Genomic DNA, 20877 nt, shown 5'->3' with positions numbered 1-20877 from the left:
CTTAAGCATCAAGTTCGTGTCTGGAAATAGACGTATAATCCCACTGGCAATTGCACTTATCAACAGTTTCCAAAAACTCCCCAAAGTGTCAGTCTTCAAGTGTGAAACAATACAATTGACGCTGCAATTATCAGATCACAACACTTTTTGTTTCCATGAAACCTGTTCCCCTGCTACAGGTGATAATAAATGAGGAACACTGTTGTACAAAACAGATTACAATTTGCTGAATATCTTACCCTAACTATGCAATATAGATTAACCAGATTAAAAATATTTCACAGAAACACTGAAGTATGCTTCCGATTTTTCCACAATTTTTCCACAAAGCCATGCAACATGCTCAGTTATTCTCTATCAAGGAGGTTATGCTTTTGCTGCCTCAGCTACCATTTGTTTTTGCAGAAAAGTTGAATGAATTTCAGAGGGAATGTTGATCACGGATTTAACGTACAAACAAACTGCACACTCTTTACACAAGCTTGTAATCGAAGATTTAAAAAAGATGTAGCCTTGTCTCTTTTCCTCCATTCACAAACACAGTGTCTGAAAGAATGGAGAGATGCACCGTAAACCTGTTGACTGTTATCCTCACTGGTGAGTGTCTAAAATGCTTTATTCCCTTTTTGACGGAGTCTAAAAAGAGGTAGAGGTGGGTTACAAGATGATTTCAAGCAGAATGGGGAGATATAAACACGGTATGAGTAAAGTCGTGTGCTGAACAAACACAAAATGTCAGGCGTGTTTCCACACACTACCAACCTATGACTTTGTTTTTAATACCTTCCAGAGGAAGCACCACTGAACCCACAAATCTCAAGCAGCTTTAAAAAGGTTGTATATTTGTACAGGTCTTATTTTGTAAAAGTAGCTTTGCCCAAGGGCTCCATTCTGGAAAGGCGTTGGTATGTTTAGTGGAGTCAGAGCCGCCGCTCGAGTGTAAAACCATTTATTTTCTCTCTCTCAGTGGCGATGGCAGACGGAGACTCAGCATGGAAACACACTTCGGAATGGAAGACAAATGAAGTGTGAAATCAATTATTTTTTTAACCCTGAACATAGTGATTATCGCACCCATTGACTGGGCAGACATTGTTTTGACATTTGGATTTGGGTTTTCTCAGACTTTAGATAAACTTTCTGCCTTATCGGCAAAAGATGGGAGAGAATTATCGTCGGGATGCGTGAGTGCAGGGGGGGGAGGGTGGAGTCAAACCGTCCACAGATGCTGCTTTCCCAGGAAGCATGTCGTCCCCCGATTCCTCCTTTGTAGAACAGCCTGTGAGATTAAGAGCAAAGTGGCTGTCAGGAGAGCGATGGCAGTGCAGCAGTAATTGGTTCGACCATGCTCCTTTAAAATGTCCACGCACATAAATTTAAGATGAAGACGGAGTGACTGGCTTTGCTTTGCCCTCTTTCTTCTCCCGCGCAGTTCTTCAGGAGGCAGTGAGCACCAGGGACCCGGAGCTGGTGCGTCTGGTGCTTCGTTACCGTGACTACCAGAGGACTGCCAAGAGGCTGGCGGGCATCCCCATCCTGCTGGAGAGGCTGCGCCAAGTGGGATTTCACACAAACACTCACATGCAGTTTCTAGCAGATGGACGACACTGCTCCAACTCTTGACAACTTATGCGCAATCTACAGCACATGTATCAACACGTAAACCTCACCTAACCCCATATATTAAGTCATAAATCCACTAAAAAAAGATATGTAATTCAAGGAATAGGCATGGCTGCTCAACTCAATGTAAACTGAATCCGAAATAATATTAAATTCATGTGTATTGATGCAGTGAGAAATTCAGATTTACCTTATATGGCCTGCCGTTTCAGCACCAACTGTAGTTGCAGATCAGTCTTGAGCACATCTGTGTCTCTAAACTGGTGGGTCAGAACCCTACAGAGGGTCATGATGGCGCTTTTAGAACCTTTTTCTGTGCAAAAATAACGTGCTTTTATTTTAGCACATTTTCATTTAAATGTTACGTGTCTTTTTTTATCTTAATTTGGGTCACGGCTTGTTACTCAGGAGGCCAAACCTGCATTACTTAAGAACCGCTGCACAACAACAACATTTTCTGAATTATTTAGTTCTGTCAAATACAGTGGTGGGAAAATTGTGTATTTCAAAAGCTGTAGCTGCATTAGGCAGACACAAGCAGTGTTCAAAACTGAACGAAAAATAACAGTCGCATCATCCAATTCATATTAGGTATTCCTGCCTTTAGCACCATAGAATGCAGGCGGTGTCTGAAAACCTTTTCCACCACTGTACATCCTCACCGCTCAGATTCAGTACAAGTTGTTTGAGCTGGAATATTCTTCCTCTGAGATGTTTCTACAACAACCCAGATGGGACGCTGAATAATTCATCATGTTTCCCGGTAAAAATCACAACCACCAGCTGCCCAAAACATTTGAAGGTGAAAAAGAGTTTCCTTCATGTGAAAGTAGTTTCGGAGATAGTGATTCAAGTCCAACTCGCGGCGTGCCACCCAAGTCGCCAGTTATATATGAATGGGAAAATACAGCAGGTTTTTCTCTGTGCATCCGTCACATGCTCCGCTGTATTGGTGGTTAAATTTAGCTCTACTATTTCATGACTGTGAAAGATGCCCTGAAAGATAAGGTGGTCACTCCCATGTTTTGTTCACAGTTCTGATGGAAGCCAGTCCATTCCAAGCCCATGTCAGATGATCCACAAATGTTCAGGCGTGTTTCATATACCTTCCTGGGACTTGATACAAAAACATCCCTCTCAGAGTAAAGCATGAATTATGAATCAAAAGTTTCTGAAATCAAAGCCTCTTTCATTCCCAACGTAGCTTCATATTTCCATATTAATTTCTCAAATAAAATATCTGCGTTTTTGTTTGAAGGTATAAATATCCCGCTCCATGTGGGAACTTGGATGTTTTTTGCGCGAGTGTCTCGGGTTGAGGAAGCCATTGCTATTTTATTACAGCAGCGACAATGATGGGAGAGCAAACACTTCCCTGCTGTTAACACTTGCTCGTATATTGCATGTACAGCTGTGAGGATGTGTTCACAGCAACTGAACAAGCATTACTGTTGTAGTGTACGTGCTAATGGTTTTGTTTTTTGCAGTATTCCCCATCAACCATGAGCTATCCATTACATTTCTGCCTCTGTGTTGCGTGCAGGCCCAGGACTTCTATGTGGAGATGAAGTGGGAGTTCACCAGCTGGGGTGAGTCCATTGTGTGTGTGTGCGTGCATGTGTGTCATTTCCAGTCAGAGCAACAGTCCAGCCCAAACCAGTCAGAGCTAATGATGTTAGCGTCCCTTTGGGAAAGATGGCGCCTCTTTGTGTCGTCATCTTCCGCACATTCATACACTTGGATTTATGTACACAAAACTCTAAGTTCTTATATCATGAATAGGGTTTTCATAGGTTATTTTTTTTTATTCTCTTCTATTCTTTAATCGCAGTTAACTTGTGATTAAGTGAAAATTAAACTCTTGTGTTGATAAAATCTTTATTTAAGTTACATTTAAGACAGAAAAGTAGGAAAGTGTTGTTGCGATTAATCGCAAGTTAACTGTGCGATTAAACAAGATTAAAACAATATTCTGTTGACAGCCCGAATCGTGAGTCTTTATTTTTCATTGCGTGCAGATGAATATTTATGAGCCCAAGTGTGTTTGTCCTCAGTGCCCTTGGTGTCTCGCATCTGCCCCAGTGACACCTACCGCGTGTGGAAGAGCGGCCAGAGTCTCCGCGTCGACACCACGCTGATGGGTTTCGAACAGATGACCTGGCAGAGGGGAAACAGGAGCTTTATCTTCAGAGGACAAGGTCAGTATTCACCAGCTGTCTGTGTGTTTTAGGACATTTTTCATACTGTGCAAAAATGCAATACCTTTTTTTTTTCATCAGTTATTGAGTCACAAATATTCAGTAACATCCAAGTTATGTTTAAAGTTTAAAAACGGTTGCATGGTTACAGTGAGCAGGACTACAAAATTGGCCCGATATCTGAGGAAAACAAATAAGCTGAATCTGCTAGAAAGTGACATGTTGTGTAGGTTTGTCCAAGAATTTGTCTTTAAAATGAGACGACTAACGTCCATAATGTGAAAAAATGAACCCTTAAGTCATTTCAATTGAAACATGTTTTAATATACTTCTTCAAGGAGGAAAAGATAGAAAAACATTGCAGCAAGTATTCTGTCAAAAGGATAACTGAAATACATTTAATTCAATGTGAGATGTCGGAGTTTGGTAAATCTCTTTGAGACTTTGCTATGTCTGTGAATATACAGTAATTACATACTGGCCACTTGTAGCTGGGCTCTGAGACAGAGAGTACTGCATCTATGAACGTTTTTACTGGGGAGGTTTTCAAAACCGTCAGCTGCGCTAACAGGCTGCTGCTGAGGAACCAGCGGTCTCACTTTCATGAGCCCAGAAAACTCTCTGTGCTCCGTCAAGTGCTGGCGCTTTAAATGGCATATATATAATTTTTGTGGTGTCGAAGCCTTTTAACGCACATCCCTGCGTAGCATTTTCCCCTGCATGTGCTGCAGGATGTGAACTTCACATGACAGACTGAAAGAACCTGACACGTGATTTTCTTTTTGTGAGCTCCAGTGACAGGTAGTGATCGGCATTCACCCATGATGCCGATATTACGTGTTTAAATCAAAAGGCAATGAGTAATTTTGTGATAGCTTGAAGGCAAGTCTTTAAAATGGTGTTCATCTCAAGTCCATCTTCTCCAATGCATTGTGATTGAAGCTGCTTGCAATCGATTTTGTGTCGAAGAATGTGCTCATTTCCATAAACACCCTCGCCCACGAATGACTTGCTTTTCTCGTTCAAACGTTGATTTACCTTCTATTCCTCTCTTCCACCAACACCATGTATTCAAGTTGTTGCCTAAAATAGACGTCCAAATCGCAGGTGTGGTGTGAGGAGGAATCCTAATACTAGTGACTGTGCAGTTTCTATTTCCGTTGCTGTTATACTCTGCAGATTGAACATCAACGCAACAGTGATGACCGCCGCTGTTCCAAAGCTACATTTTTGGAAACACTGTTCTCAGGTGTAAAATGAAGCCCATTCATCCCAAGGCGTCCTAGAAATCGCATTTTCTAAGAGAGTAACAATATTTTTCACTATGCTATGGTTTAATCTTAAAAAATATATATATTTGCAACAGAATAATTCACGCTTTCCCTCATATTTTTAGAATCTGTCTCTTCTTCATCCGTCTCTTGAAGCAGTTTTCTTATTAAACTCTCTCTTGTTTGATTCAGACTCGAACGCAGAGGTGATGGAGGTCGACCATGACAGACAGCTGGTGTACTGCGAGACCCTCTGCGTGTCGACTCTCGCAGCACTGTCACCTGGCCGAGCCAAAGGTGGAGCCTGCAGCAACTCGCCGGCCAGTCTGGGTCTGCTGGGGGCGATCCAGCCCAGTGATGAGCAGGTCGCTGCTCGGCTGTCTGCCCCTGTGGTCACCACTCAACTGGACACTCGCAACATCGCCTTCGAAAGGTAGACACACGTTTACAGAATGAGCTGTCAATGGCTTCTGTTGTTTTGCCTCACATCTTATTTTTACATCATTAAATGTTACATTTACTTTTTCGTTTTTGTCCCAAATAAACAATTCAGTTATTTTCTTTTTTTCTTGTTACGTTTTTTGCTCCTACATGGTGCTCTCATATTGAATATCTTTAATTTATATTTCATTTATTTTTTTTAGATTCTGCTTGCGATTTTAGAATCATACCATTTTTTTGCATCTTTTCTTTCTTTCTTCTCATCTCCGAGGTGTCTTTTGTCATCACAGCATTATGCATAATGTTGCTTTTATCGATAAATCATGCTAATGTGTTGGACTGACCATCTGTCTCAGAGGTCTGATTCCCTGAACTAGGTGGGTCTGGCAAGTGTTTTATATTTTTCATATCCCACACTAATGTGGAAGACTGGATTAGTGCTAGTAACAGTAAAATTGACGTCAAAGTAAAATTTAATTGTGTATTTTACTGAATGCATTCTATATTTTTATTTAAAGGTTTACAGTTTAAAGTCATAGTTTACCTTCATTATTTTTAGGATATGATGTACTTAACTTCAGTTGCATTCTTATTTCGTAATTTGTTTCTTTTCATTTTTGTCAAAATGGTATATAAAATACACTTTTTTTAAATAACCACAGTACGTTCTGCGAGTATCAGAGACGTCAATTCAAGTGTAGAAGTTGGAGAACATCCCCTTCATTCACAGGTCCGCGTACGGTGTTAACTCAGGCTTTTTTTTTTTTTTTTTAGAATTAATGCATTTCACCTATCAATTGCTCTCAATCCCAGTTTAGTTAAACAATATTAACCGCCTGAAAAATTGAGTTCTCAGCTGCCTCCTTACCCCCTGCCATACCCCCGAATGACTCCCCTGGTAAAGTATATACAGTATATATTTTAAATTGCAAAGGTCTTGGTCATGAATAAATTCAGTATTTTAAAAAAAAAGTCATTTAATACTCATATCCGTTTATTGACCGTTTACTGTATTACTATTTATTATTTTTGTTTATTAACTATTATTACTATATTTGTTTTACATAATGTATACATCAACGCCCCACTGGTTTTTAAAATACTTTTGTAACTGGTACATACCTTGCAATGACCTTGTATGTTCATGACAGACAAGTATCAGACACCCACCACAATAAAAAGTATAAAAAAAAAAAAGATTCTAAGCTATTGCTCAGGAGCGACAGCTTCTTTTGGGCTCAGCCCCACACGTCACGTGTCAGTTGGCCTCAGTGAGGGCCTTGATTTGGGTGGAGGAGTGACTTGACAAACAACCTGTCAGATATAATGGCTCAGCATAAAGCAGTTTTTGTCTACCACTTGACTGTTACATCAAATAACCTTCAGGTCGTTCCTTTATAAAACATTTTTGCCGTCAGGAGGTCATGGCAGCATCCGTGCCTGATTTACATTCTACTTTGTCTGCTGCTTCCCTTGAAGCTCGACTTCCAACCTGGGTGCGATTCACCTGGGTGAAATGCCAATAAACAGAAAAATGAATGCAGCATAGTGTGACAAAGTCCACAAAGAAAATTCGGCCACACGAATGTTGTTGAGATGCGGATAAAGGCGGCAGAAAAAGGGCATGTTTTTCGATGAATCTCTTTTGGAGCAGGTGGTAGGGACGCTGAAGACACACCAGGAGCAGACAGGAGAGTTATTTATGCTTCTCATCTACTTGTCAGACGTGCACCCGGTGTCACCTCCAAGTGTTTGCTGTGGTCAGCGCGGTCGTCGACAAGACAGTAATCTATTTATGATGCTTTACAGCCCAGCACTTTGTCAGGAGGCAGGGATGGAACAGCCACCTTCAGCGTCCCTACATCTTAATCCACTCACAGCAACACCAGCCTTCGCCACCGCAGACTGGAGTCGGGCCGAACATAAACGTTCAAGATAAACTTCTTTAGTCAGTCATTATTTGTACGTCGATGAGAGCATCATGAGGCAGAAACAAACTACACTTTTTCACTTAAGCTGCAACTAAAGGGAGAGATTTATGACGCGAAAGCCTAAATTGCTGTCGGAAACCTCCATGGTCACACGGAGCCGTGCGCTCTCCATCGCTTGCACACTAATGTTCAGTGAGCTTGGCGGCTGACAGACGATTGTAGTTACAGGCAGTCTGTGCTCAGATGGAGAAAAACACGGCCCATAAGAAGCGTTTCTGTGAGAGATGTCAGTCAGTTTGTATTTCCCCAGCAGTTTTATTGTCCCCTGAGAATTGATGCGATGCATTTCAAATGTCTATTGCAGGAATAAATCTGGAATTCTGGGCTGGAGGAGTGAGAGGACTGAGACCGTGAATGGATACGAAGCAAAGGTAGAACTTCCTGCATTACATTCTGAAAATTTATTGACTGTATTTGTTTTGCATACTGTATATATCAACTCCCCACTGGTTTTTTAAACTTTTTTTAACTGGCAGATACCTTGCAGTGACCTTGTATGTTGATGGCAGACAAGTATTCAGCACCCACCACAATAAAAAGTTTTAAAAGTACTTCAGAAGTATCTGCTGAAACAACAGTTTCTACAGTATTGATCTAGAGCGACAGCTTCTTTTGAGAGTGAGCACATTTTGGCCGGTCCCCACGCTGTTAAGCCTCATTTTGAGGGTTACAACTGCAAGATGGCTTGGTTGTTATGTTGGGTTTCAGTTTGGTTGAGAGTAAAGGTTAAGTTTCGCATTGCTCTTGCGTGCTGGAGATATTTTCACTGTGGGGTTTTTATTAATACCCAAGAGATTTTAGCTTTTTGATCGTGTCTCTAAGAGGTTTTTATAGATGTGTGTGAGACAGTTTCATATGTGTGTGTGAGAGCACTGAGGCTCAGGGGGCCTTCAAAATGAAGTTAGTGTTTAGCTGTGAATCACAGTTTGGCTGTCTAAACTGAACCTCACTTTGGTGTCAAGGTTTACGCGGCATCCAACGTGGAGCTGATCACCCGGACCAGAACTGACCATCTCTCGGACCAGAACAAGAACAAGACCAAAGGTACCAGCCACAGATGATGTTTTTGATCTGTCCCGCTCCCACTGACTCCATCATCACCTCAGGGTCCCCGGCTGACTTCTCAGTCACGGTGAAATGATCCCCTGCTCACGCTAACATCCCCAAACGTTCACGCAACGTCGCCCACACTTTTTATGGTTCAGATCGCAAATGAATCAGGATTAGTTTGCCTCCCTCCCCAGATTGTCACTGTCAGCCGGAATCAAGCGTCACACACTCGCCAGCGAGCTCCGGGTCACAATCCCCATCTGTCCTCTGCTAACATGCACAGCCACTGACTCACATCAGTCACTTCTAACTGCCATTGTAGCTAAAGACTGACCAACATGTATTTCAGTGAGCTAACTCTGTAATAAAGACACTGAGATTTAAGACTCAAGTTGAGCATAGTTCTTCTATTCTTCTATTCTTTACTGGCTGCTTTCAGCCGCTTATATACCTCACCACAAGTATTTGTATTGTAATAATACTACTTCTATAGTAATAATAATAATACGATAATACTGCATATCTAAAGTGATCTAGTAAAGTGTGACGTCATATATTGTGTAACTGCTCTCTGCTGCGTCTCCGAGCAGGCGGGAAGACTCCGCTGCAGAACTTCCTTGGGATCGCTGAGCAGCACCTGGGACCAAACAATGGGGTGAGTCATGGCTAGTTTCCAACAGGGAGACAACGTTGGGTTCATGAATGCTCATATTAAATCACTTTATATCCAAGATATATAATGATAATAGCGAGGGCTGCAGTGATGAAGCTTCACGAAACAGTGTTCACAACTTCAGAGCTCAGTAGGTGGCGCTCTCAGTTTAAAAATGTGAAGTTTCATTTCTTTTTTCAAAGAAATGTCCCCATTTGGTATCAGTACTTCAAAAGATTGTATCTTGAAAAAGTTAAAGGCAAATGTGTACAGTGCAAGGAGAAAGTTCAGTGGATGGAAGTAAATTCACTCATCTTCTGGTGTATTATAACATCATCATGAATGGAAATTATGCAGGCGGTCATAATGTTTTGGCTGACTTGTGATCCCAGTGCTGAACATTTTAAAATGGGCGACTAGTTTTGTGAAGCATCGGCGAGGAACAACATCGAAACACAACGTTTTCAATGTGCTTCACTTCTGAGAGAACTAAAGTGTCCAGGCTGAATATCCTCACCATCGTGGCCACTGATCACAGCTAAACCAATTCCACCGCAGGTCCAGCGGTCGGCAGGGGCCAAAGCTTTTATCGATCACATATTTTAATTTGTTCCTGCAGGAGTCTGCTCTGACTCATGCCCTCTCCTCCCTCGCTCGCTCGCAAACTGCCGTCCCGTTGGTTTAGGTTTCTCATGATGATGATGATCATCTCCCGCAGGCGCTGGTGACTCAGATGTCCAGCCCAGGGGTGACCAACCCCTCGGCCCTGACCGCAGAAGAGTACTTCAACCCTGGTTTGTCACCAACCCTGAAGGACATCGGTCATCCATGCCAGCTGACGACCAAGACCCAGAGGTGAAGCAGCAGCTCCACGTGATTTCCTTTCAGCTAAACACACAGGGATGACAAAGAAGCTCAGAGTGTGACAGCCGCCTGCTGCGACTCTGAAGGGCTCGACCAAAATAACCGGAGTCTAAAATAAATATTTATAGCTCCAGCCTCTAAATTAGACTTGTGGCAGCGTGTGACTCATGAAGCAGACTATTTTAGGAAACAAGTTCAGTCAATGAAGAGATGTTTAAAGTGCCGCATTTAAACAGCGCTTGCTTCCTCTCCGCTTTCCTGGCTCTTCTGTCACAGCCCCAAAATTCAGAATAAACGCAGACTATAGATGAATGTGAGTGGTGTTGGACTGACCATCTTGTCTCAGAGGTCCCATCCCCTGAAGTAGGTGGGTCTGGCAACCCGCAAACCTTTAGTTATAAAGTGTTTTACTGAATGCATTTACTTTTAAAATACATATAAATAAGAAATTCTATATTTTGATTTAAAGCTTAAAAAAGAAAGTCATAGTTTACCTTTAAAACCTTAATATTTTTTGAATATTATGGACTTAACTTCAGTTGCATTCTTATTTCATAACTTGTTTCATACATGGTTTATAAAATACAATATTTTTTCTATAATTTTCTTGTAATAATGACATGTTTTCCTTCCAACTTCCACTTACATCAGCCCCAACCAAGTTCATAGAGTGGCTGGTAATGTGAGGAAGCATATGAGCAAGGCATTAAAAGGGTGTGTGTCATGGATTCAACTGAAACACAAGGTGAAAGAAGAAACATTAACCCAAAATGACATGGTGATGAGTGCGATGCACGGTTGCTGAAAATGGGTCAAACGCCGTGGCATCTCTAGTCACAGTCAGAGGAACCAACTGTGTACTGCAAACACGGCTGAGTGCACTGAAGGGAAGTTGACAGTGATATCAGGAATAACTAGAGTGACTTTTCAATAGTTTTTGAGGAAGAAGAGCAGGTTCATACCATTGAATGACATCTTTCTGGATGTAAAGACTTGCGCGTGTCAGAGGGATAAAACTCTGAATGGCAATTTACAGCATAGGTCTGGATTCTGTATAGTGCATGTGGGTTTACAGCAAAACTAAGGTAAAAAATAGAGAAAATATTTTCGCGTTTTCAGTTTGTAAAACTAAAATTTCCAGGCCAGCTCTGACCAAACTGTTTCTTTCTGAGCTGTTGGTTTCACTCTGAAACCCGTGGCAATGGTAGTCAGTTTGTTAAGTGACAAACTCTCAGGCCTCGGGATTCATGTGCAGCAGGTGACAACACAAAACCCTCTGCAGTTCAATGGTTGCTGCAAAGTACAAAATGGATTTTTTCAAGAACCGTTACTAAATGGTTGCTGCAAACCTATGTAGAGCTATATAATTTGGAAGAAAAGAACAGGCTTACGTTTTCACTGGTGCAATTGGAACATAAAAGGTTTGGTATTTCTTCACCGAAACTGAAGCACAAGTGCACGTGTGTGTGCATTGACACCATATTGAACAGCTGACAGGACTGACATTCCTCTCATGACATCATCGAGGCAAATCTCAGGATGGATTTCATGGTGCAACACTGAGATGGATTTGCATTCACTCTGAAATAGTTTCATATATTAGGCCTTCGAATCGAACACGACTGTTGGCCAGAAGAAAAGTACATGCTTCACATTTGTACACAAGTTGCAGAGTCCTTGCAGAGAGAGAGATCTTTTAAGCAGCCAGTCATCTGTCAGTATCGATGAATGTGTATTGGACTTTCTCATGCTATGACACTCGTTCTAAAAACATAAGTACAAAGCCTCACACCAGACAATTTTCAAATGTTTTTTCCCACCCTTCTTCAGACAGTAAGATTTCATTTGTCTCAAAAAATAGTTTGCAATATTGTTTGATATGAAATACTGTCTTGGTCAATCTGGGTTAGTCAAGGATAGATGTTTTTGTTAGAGAGCTAATGCAACTTAAAATATGTGGAGTGCTTTTTTTTGCTTTTTTTTACAGCGGGGCATCAATAATGGACAAGTTATGTTGTTGTCCAAACATTATATTATGTGGCGCCTTGGGTTTGACATGCCTGACTGTCAAGGGTGCTGAATATACTAATATATATATACTTAAAAATGTAAATGCCATAATAAAATGCCACCTATTCCAGGTTACTTTTGACCAAAAACATAGCAAATAAATAGACATTGCTGTCTGTTTTCTCAGACAGACTTGCAAAGTTCTGTGTTTTTTTGAAGACAGAGCAGTTTCCTGACACTCAATCATCTTCTCCAAGTCAGTTGGAGTCAGTTCCTCAGTTCATCAAACGTGACAGGTCATCATGAGGAGAGAGAGCTCTAGGCCTCTCAATTTAACGTTCATCATCAGACAAGTTGACACACGGTTATCGACCGGCCGTAGTTTGAACACGACTCAGCAGCTCAGGGAAAGTGATTTTAGTCTGAGGACATCAATGTCTGTGTGTAACAAGCGACTGAGTGGTTGCTAACAAACTACTCACTGGTTGGTGACGCAGATTCAAGGCCAAGCTGTGGCTCTGCGAGTCGCATCCTCTGTCGCTGGCAGAACAAGTGGTGCCCATCATCGACCTCATGGCCATCTCCAACGCTCTCTTCGCCAAACTCAGAGACTTCATCACGCTGCGACTGCCGCCTGGCTTCCCTGTCAAGATCGGTGAGTGGCTGTCTGTCTGGACGAATGAATGGAGGGAAGGAAGTGCCCAAGAACTGTCGAAAAAGACACATGACAAAAAAAGTGTAGAAGTAGCATGTCACTCATAGAACAAAACATTCGTCTCACATTTGTTTGACCCATTTCTGTCATGAGGCTTCATGAAACAGTGTCCTTATTCTCAGCAACCACTAGATGGCAGTGTCTGCTCTGAAATCTTTGCATTTCAACAACCACTTCAATGAACTCACATCATGTTTAAAGCTAGAGCACCTCCTACTGAGCTCTCAAACTGATGACACTGTCTCATGAAACCTCATGAAACCATCACTATATTTCAGTGAAAGCACGATGGCCGCAGCAGCAAAACTTAAACAGTCTACGTATGAAGAAGAGTGTCTAGTTTCATAAGGAACCAGCATGTGACCTCTGAGGTCCCTCATATCCCAGACAGCAGAGTGAAAAGGAAACAAAAACCCAGACAGAAACTTGCACAGACAAACAATCCAAACAACATCTAAAATCCAGCAAACATGAGGCCAACTCAGGAGGGGCGAGGATCAAAGTCTTACATGACAAGATGACAGGGCTGTGAAGTCGAGTGCTGGTGGGAGACATGAGGAACTGGAGAGGAGACAGAGAGGCTTGTTTGGAAACAGGTGGGAGAGTAATAAGGCGTCCAGGTGTGGCAAGACAGGAGGAACACACCTCTGGGATGCAACTTTCAAAGTTAAACAGGAAAGACATGGAATGAGAGCCAACTCTGACACTCATGATGTCTATTGAAGAATCATGTGTGTTATTGAGAAACCTCTCTGGAGCATGGTAGTTCAGAGTGAAGTGAAATTCTATTTTCCAATCTGTCCATTTCTTCTTGTTTGCACCTCAGTGACTGAGATGGTATCATGGAACACACAGAGAGAACATTTCCTTGAGTCAATATTTTTGGCAGGGATGAGGAAGTGATCATTAAAACACATCTGCTATCCTGTTGCACAATTCCGGAGCTGCTGGAGGAGTAAATCTGGAGTCACACGTGGAGCGTTCTTTCATGGAGCAGCTTTGTTTTTCACTACCTAATCATCGGGCGCAAACTCACCATACTGAGTCCAGGAACTGACTTACTGGAGTGAGTCACCTCATAGTCCCAGGTGTAGCCTCATGGGTAAAATTCATACAGTGGTACCTCGGTTCTCGACCACAGTCCGTTCCAGGCGGCCGATCAAGAAGCGATTTGATCGAAATCTGAATCGATTTTTCCCATTACAATGAATGGAAAAAGAAATAATGCGTTACAAGCCTTAAAATAGTCTTTTGTAGGAGTGAATGTAGAGTGTCTGCTGCAGGTGCGCTGTTCCTCTATGTGTGTGGCCGCTGCATGTGGGAGGGGTTGCCGAGTGAGTGACGTCTCTCCAGAAGTGAAGAGGTGCCCGGTGCGTGTCCAGCTCTGAATGTGCGCTTCTGTGCAGTTTGGCTGTGACAAAGTCATAAACCAAGTCACGCTCTGTCCCAGACTCGCCTCATCCCTGTCCCAGCTCCAGCCAGGACATCAAACCCTGGAGTGAGCGCTCCAGCCTCGGAGGTGTGGAGAGCGAGCACCTCCCCTGTGACACTCTACCACGGTCCAGTGCGGAGACAGGAAAGGTTTTACACCTCAGTATGAAGAAAAAACAGTCAGTAAATGTAGCTAGCGGGACACGTCTGCATACAGAGGCTGCGTTATACACAATAACAAAGCGCGTTGTGGGTCAGCTGATCGGTCCACGCACGTTATGTTGTTTCCGGCTTTTTTCGGGGGCGTTCTAGTTCTAGATTTTCATTCGAAATCAGAAGCAAAAAAATCTAGAAAAGTTTGTTTTGTTCGAAGTCCGGGACGTTCGAAAACCGAGGTATAATTACTTAATGTATATATATATATAAATTTGTATATGTATATATCTGTCTATACACACATATCTATTTATATTTTCTACTTTTAATTTCACCCTTTTCAAAAGTGAATTTCTTTTATCATGAATTATTTTGGATAGAAAAAGTACATTTGCCCAAGAACCCATTCTTCAAATACATCATACATTCAAGTGAATTAAACATGAAACAGATTTGATTCAAGAATTGTGTTGATGCATGGCAAAAATTCATTGTCAAACTTTTCCTCATAATTTCACTGAAATGAATGTAGAAGCGTTGTTTTGCCAACAACAGGTGGACAAAAACATATGAACTAATGATGTGCTTTCGAGGCTTCATCAAGCAGTGACTTCATTTCCTGATCCCAGCAGATGGTGGCTTTCAATCTTTGGATTTGAATGACCATTTCAGTGAAATCTGACATCATTTTTAAACAGAAAGCGCCACCTGCTGACCACTGATAATGTTTCATGAAGCCTCATCAGCACATCACAAATCAAAATGCAGTGATAGGGATGGATATCAGGAGCTGTCTGGATCTATATCAGGTCTGACCCAGGCCTGGATTTTTTTCTAGAACAGCCCGATCTATAAGTCCAAAAATGTCTTTTCATTTCAGCAGGGTGCGTCAGACAAACAGGTATGGCCTTGTGTTTTTGTTTTGTCTGTTTCAATATTTTAGCCATGTTTCAATAAAGCCAAAGCATCTGTGCAAAACTTTCAGTTTCAGTTGTCAAATGAGGAAAACTTCTTTAGAGACAGGTGACGGTATCAGATCTCCTCGGTATCGACCGCTCCATTAGGTGGCAGTATCGGTATCGGCTGTAACAGAAGTGCTACTGAGCCACCCAGTCTGTAATGACACTGTTCTCTTCTCTCTTCTGTATTTGGACCATCCTCAGAAATCCCTCTCTACCACATCCTCAACGCCAGAATCACCTTCAGCAACCTGAACGGCTGCGAAGAGGGGACAGGTGTTCGGAACGAGAGTGAAGTCGGGGGCGAGGGTGAGTCACAGCGGGAGACGCCCAGCGCCGACACGCCCTCTCCGGGCAGCGACTCCTCCAGCGTCTCCAGCTCCAGCGTCTCCAGTTCCAGTTCAACCAGTAAGAACACTGCGTTTTCCACATGATCCAAACCTGCAACAGTCAAACTGAATTTAAAGCGTAAACAGCGGTGATAATGCCGCTTCTTTCCCTGGTCACGCGGACGTGTCTCTGGCCTTCCTCTCCAGCTCTGTACCGTCACGCTCACACCAGCCCCCCTTCAGTGTTGAAGCCTTCCCATCTTGCCCTTTGCCTCCCCCTGTGCACAGTGTCATGCCGAACCAGTGAGATCCCCCAGTGTGTGTTTGAGCCTCCTCCTGGATACACCATGCTGGGAGGCAAACAGAGAGACAGCATGAGGGAGGAAGAGGAGGACCTGCTGCAGTTCGCCATTCAGCAGAGCCTGCTGGAGGCCGGGTCCGAGTACGACCAGGTACTTTCATCATCTTATGTAAGTGTTCTGAAATGGAACAGACGCGCTTGGAAACAAGGACCCATCCAAGAGTGGGCAATGAAAAATCCTGAATTCCATCTTAAACTAATAGCTATTATTAACTATTGAAACACACGTGTGAGTCACACACTCTGGTGCAGCAGGGAAGAAACTGGCAGCAGTGATCCCACCATGCCGGGAATGACTGAATGATCGTTGGGTGAAAAACACGAGAAATGCAGTCAGTGGAAAACCCCACAGTGACACAGTGTAGTTTGATGTTCAGCATGTGCTCATGACTCAGGGTCGAGCGCTTCCCGACGAAGAGGATGCTTTTGTTTAACTTGTCCCTCCATCTTTGTGGGAGCTTCCTGCGCCCCTGACAGCACTTCCTCTCTGTCTAGGTGACCATCTGGGAGGCGCTGACCAATAGCAAGCCAGGAACTCACCCACTCCCCTGTGACCCGAGTCGTCTGGAGAGGTCAGACTTCCTCATCATACATGCTTCTGTCTTCCGTCATCAGTCCAGCGAGCCGACACTGTGACTCCTCCTCTGAGTTTCCTGTTCCAGACCTCCGTGTTCAGCTCATTCCCTCTCATTGTCTCTGACACCCTCCCACTTCCCTGAGCGCCTCACATCCTCCACTCCTCTGCTCTGCACTCGTCTATCGTTCGTGCACACGTGTTCGGAGAGTCGAATGTTGACTTTGCTCCGTTATCGTTTCTCTGCCCATCTTCCTTGTTTGTAGAAGAATGGTTAAACATCATCGGTCGTTGGCCCTGCTGTTCTCACTGAAACTGAAACTGACTGCAGTGTTTTTAAGACCGATACACTGTGATACTTGATTTAAAACTACCATTGATACACCTCTTTCTGCGGCAAGCTAACGCACTATATCTGCAATGCTCCAACTCAACTCTCAGAACAAGTGCAAATGCCTGACCTGAATGAAAAAGCTTCATGCAAACAGTACAACAACATCATTTCCCAGGTCGGCGTGGCGCCCAAGTGCACGCCTGATCTGATTGTCTCTCCGTGCGTGGACTGATTTTTGGAAAACATAGTACATCAAGTAGGGATGGGCGATATGGCAAAAGTTATTGCGATAAATGTTGTAATTTTGGCGATAACAATAATTATCACGCTAAGTACATTTTCATTTTATTCCATATGTTGGACATACTACAGTCACTCTAGAAAGTGTTTTATGATGAAACTTGTTAGCAGAGTTTGTCTCCAACATCATAATTTGTTTATGTTTAAATATAATAGTTAACTAAGTGTAGAGATGAGAAATTCAGTGTTTCACGTCTCTCGTAGAAGCCACTTGTCCGCTTTATTTAAGGGTTAAATTGAGCCATCATGTCTCTGAACAGTTGACTTTAATTTTAACTCGCATACTTCCTAGATTTTTTGAAGAAATATTAGAAACATTTAGTCATATTCTATTCTCAAAATCATGGTGCAAACTGTCAGTCCTTTGTCTGGTGTGATGAAAAACAAATTCTCTCTCCTAAAATGGCTGTTTTTCATTGCCTTATTGATGATTTCACTAATACTTTGGCAGCTTTAGAATTTGTTGATGGTCCCTAAGTGATGCTGTGTTGCAGCATTAGCGCTGCCTGTGAGAGTGTGTCCACAATCAGTGAACCCTAATGGGGACGCGGAAGAGGACGCCGCCACCAATACTGGAGCGGAGCTCCGTCCAATATCCAACTATTTTCACCACAGTGTTTTACTGAGGCGCCATGTGTTGATGTGAACCAAGGCAGACGACCATGTCAGAGAACCTATGAGGACCACTCCATCTAATAAAATAAACACAGATCCAGAGACTCAGAGTCGACCAGTGTCATTATCAAAGGTTCCCTGTATTAAAAATAAGTTTAAAACTACGATCGTGAACCAAAGTCCACCACACTCTCCACAACTGTCACACGCGGGTGTCGGCTGTCAAATGCAGCGAGTGTGTCACTTGTTTATCGGATTTATCGTGAGATGCAGAATTGTCAACGTGTACGATAAGTTATTGTCCATCCCTAACGTCATGAATAATAAGAGAAGTAAGGTTTCTCTTTGAAGCTAATGTGTCACAACTCTCCTCTGCTCAGGCTCCCCCAGCACAAGCCCCGCCCCTCTCCCAGCCTCTGCTCCACCCCGACCAAGAAGCAGCCGCCGGCCTGCAGCTACGACGAGCAGCTCCGCATCGCCATGGAGATGTCGGCACGAGAGCAAGAGGAGGCGGAGCTCCGGCGGCGGCAGGAGGAGGAGCAGCTAAAGCACATCATCCAGCTGTCACTCATGGAGAAATGAGCGGGCGACACGGCTGGCACAGAGTTGAAGCGGCGCCAACCCTCACGTGACACCGGTGCCACCGGCTCAGCTACCATGATACTGATCCAACAGCTGGAGTCTTTTCTGGGGGGGTCTTTTCAAAACCAGCGTCACTCACTTTCTCAACTGTGATCGGAGAGAAGCATGGACCCGTGTCGACCAAAAATAATCAAGTTCAGTTTGGGTCAAAACGAGCGACACTTATACCCGGTACTAGTTTTGATTTGCACAAAATCCCGATGTACTGTATTTAGCTTGATGTCGGATTACAAACATGAACAGTGGGTGTCAGCACAAACTGATCTCAGGCCAGTTCAAAGCCTGCTCAGTCTGCAGGATGTGCAGTTTACAGCTGGAGGCATGTGATGGAAGTGTGTCGTCATGTAGAGAAAAACAAAAAAAAAAGCCCAGTTTCCTGAATATGTGCATCTTCTTCCATGAGCGGATGCGTTGTGTACCTTTGTCAGGCTTGTGTGTACAGTATTCCAGCATGTGTGGATGGGTCCGGCTTGTTTTTCTATTCAATAATCACCTTTTTCTTCTCAGCACAAACATGGAGGGGCACCTCTCCCCTCTCTCTCTCTCTATATATATATATATATACAGTACATATATCCTAGTTAGGCTTGCCTGTTTGATCAATACGGTTTTTTACTTTTTGAAATAAGCGGATTTTCTGCAATAAAGGAGATGAAGCTGAAGTGTTTTCAGGGGTGATGCTGGGGCGTGGTTCACGTGGCGCAAATAAAGACACCATTTTTTTTGGAACAGCAAGTTGCATGTTGCTTTATTGTTGGGTTCAGTTCTGATCTGAGCAGTCAGAAGTGGGGAAGAGGAGCTACTTTACTTTGCACTTTACCTGCATCAGTCTTCTGGATTTTTTCAGATGTATTCTCAGCGTCTGTCTCGACTAGTTTTTAACAAGTGGCAGGTGAGGCTTCGTGAAAGTGTCCTCATTTTCAGTGCACACTAGATGGCACTCTCTGCTCTAAAATCCTTTCGCTTTGCGCAACCATTTCAATTAGATCATTTTCAAACCAAGAGCACCACCTACTGAGCTCCGAAAATGAGAACCAGGTTTCATGAAGCCTTATCAGTACATCACTGGCTGAAAAGCAAAGCTCCAGCACTGATCTTAGTGAGTCCTGGTCTCAACATGTTTCATTGGTGATTTAGTTTTTGGTGCTCGACACTGGTGCATGACAATGGTATGAAAATCCAGCTCAGCTTGCTTTTCTGTTCTACACCCCCATCCATTCTCAGCTCAGCACGCATACATTTAAATATAAAACATGCATGAACTTTTATATCAAATTCTTTGGCTTTGCTTTTTCTGATTTATTTTTCATAAAATATCTTTAAATGTAGATTTGACCTGTGATTCTGGAGCTCATAACCATTATCAAATGTCATTTTGGCAAGTCGATTTTAAGCCTTCAAAAACCAAAGATGTATTTATTTTTGAACAACGAAAAAAAATTACGTTTTGTGACCAAATAAAACATTCGGTGTGGCAAAGGTCTCTTTGCTGGTCAACAAATCTATTAGAAAGGCAAGTGAAAAGACGAGAAAATGACTCGTGAATGCATGTTAAAGTACTTCAGCCCAAAAAGGTTTTTCACAAAACTCATACATTATGAGCCATGATAACCTTTTTCCGAGTGACCTTCCCTCGATTGGAGAAATGCACCGTGATGAAAAAAATGCCGATGGCCACTAAGTGGTGATACGCCTTTGGGGCTTCATGAAACAGTGTCTCTTCAGAGCCCACAAGGTGGTACAGCACTCTTCGCACTATAAGATCTGGATTTGAACAACCATCGTCATGAAACTTCACATATTTCAAAAGTGCATATGAATACGAGAACACTGTTTCATGAAGCCTCACCAGAACTTTCCGTTTTAACCGCCAGAGGAACACGTTTTTGAAATGGAGAAGTTATGACAGGCCTGTAAACTAACAGAATCCAGAGAGTGGGAATAACTTGACTTTTTTTCATGGTAGAAATATGAAAGTAATCTGCTTTTAATTTGGGCTGAAAAAACCAAATGAAAGAAAAACTCCTCCACTGTTGAGTGAGAAATAATTTAACGCTGACTGAGCATTGTGCCACTCACCCAATTCAATCTCACACACTTAATTAGACGAGGGCTTTAGGGAGGATTTTGGAATCTGTATGTGTCACAGAGGCCCAGGTGAGGCCCCCTTTTACCTCCATTTTGCCAAACTGCTGAGAGAACGTCAGCGTGAATGACGTGCGAGTCGGCAGGAGCGGCGCTTTAATTACTCACATGAAGCGGTCGACCAAACGTCAGTCACGGAGGAGGCCACGGTCCCCGAGCGGGACGAACGGATCCTTTTTTTGTTTTTTTTTAACTTCAAGGTGATGCTGTGCTGAT

General features: G+C 42.9%; 1 protein-coding gene across 1 annotated transcript in view; it reads left to right on the top strand.

Annotated features, from left to right (window-relative positions):
• The window catches only part of ankrd13b (ankyrin repeat domain 13B), a 36288-nt gene extending 16323 nt beyond the window's left edge, over positions 1-19965 (top strand). Inside the window, exons 3-15 of the mRNA XM_053873666.1 lie at positions 1433-1557; positions 3167-3212; positions 3678-3821; positions 5285-5525; positions 7829-7895; positions 8487-8568; positions 9165-9229; positions 9945-10081; positions 12598-12755; positions 15566-15769; positions 15979-16142; positions 16547-16623; positions 18255-19965. Coding sequence (XP_053729641.1) covers positions 1433-1557; positions 3167-3212; positions 3678-3821; positions 5285-5525; positions 7829-7895; positions 8487-8568; positions 9165-9229; positions 9945-10081; positions 12598-12755; positions 15566-15769; positions 15979-16142; positions 16547-16623; positions 18255-18456 — 1712 coding nt within the window. The 3' untranslated portion in view covers positions 18457-19965. The remainder of the gene's footprint in view (positions 1-1432; positions 1558-3166; positions 3213-3677; positions 3822-5284; positions 5526-7828; positions 7896-8486; positions 8569-9164; positions 9230-9944; positions 10082-12597; positions 12756-15565; positions 15770-15978; positions 16143-16546; positions 16624-18254) is intronic.
• The last annotated feature ends 912 nt before the right edge of the window (positions 19966-20877 follow it).

This window comes from Synchiropus splendidus, chromosome 8, assembly GCF_027744825.2.
Source record: "Synchiropus splendidus isolate RoL2022-P1 chromosome 8, RoL_Sspl_1.0, whole genome shotgun sequence".
In the NCBI taxonomy this organism is placed as follows: Eukaryota; Metazoa; Chordata; class Actinopteri; order Syngnathiformes; family Callionymidae; genus Synchiropus; species Synchiropus splendidus.
This window is presented reverse-complemented; position numbering and strand designations above follow the sequence as displayed.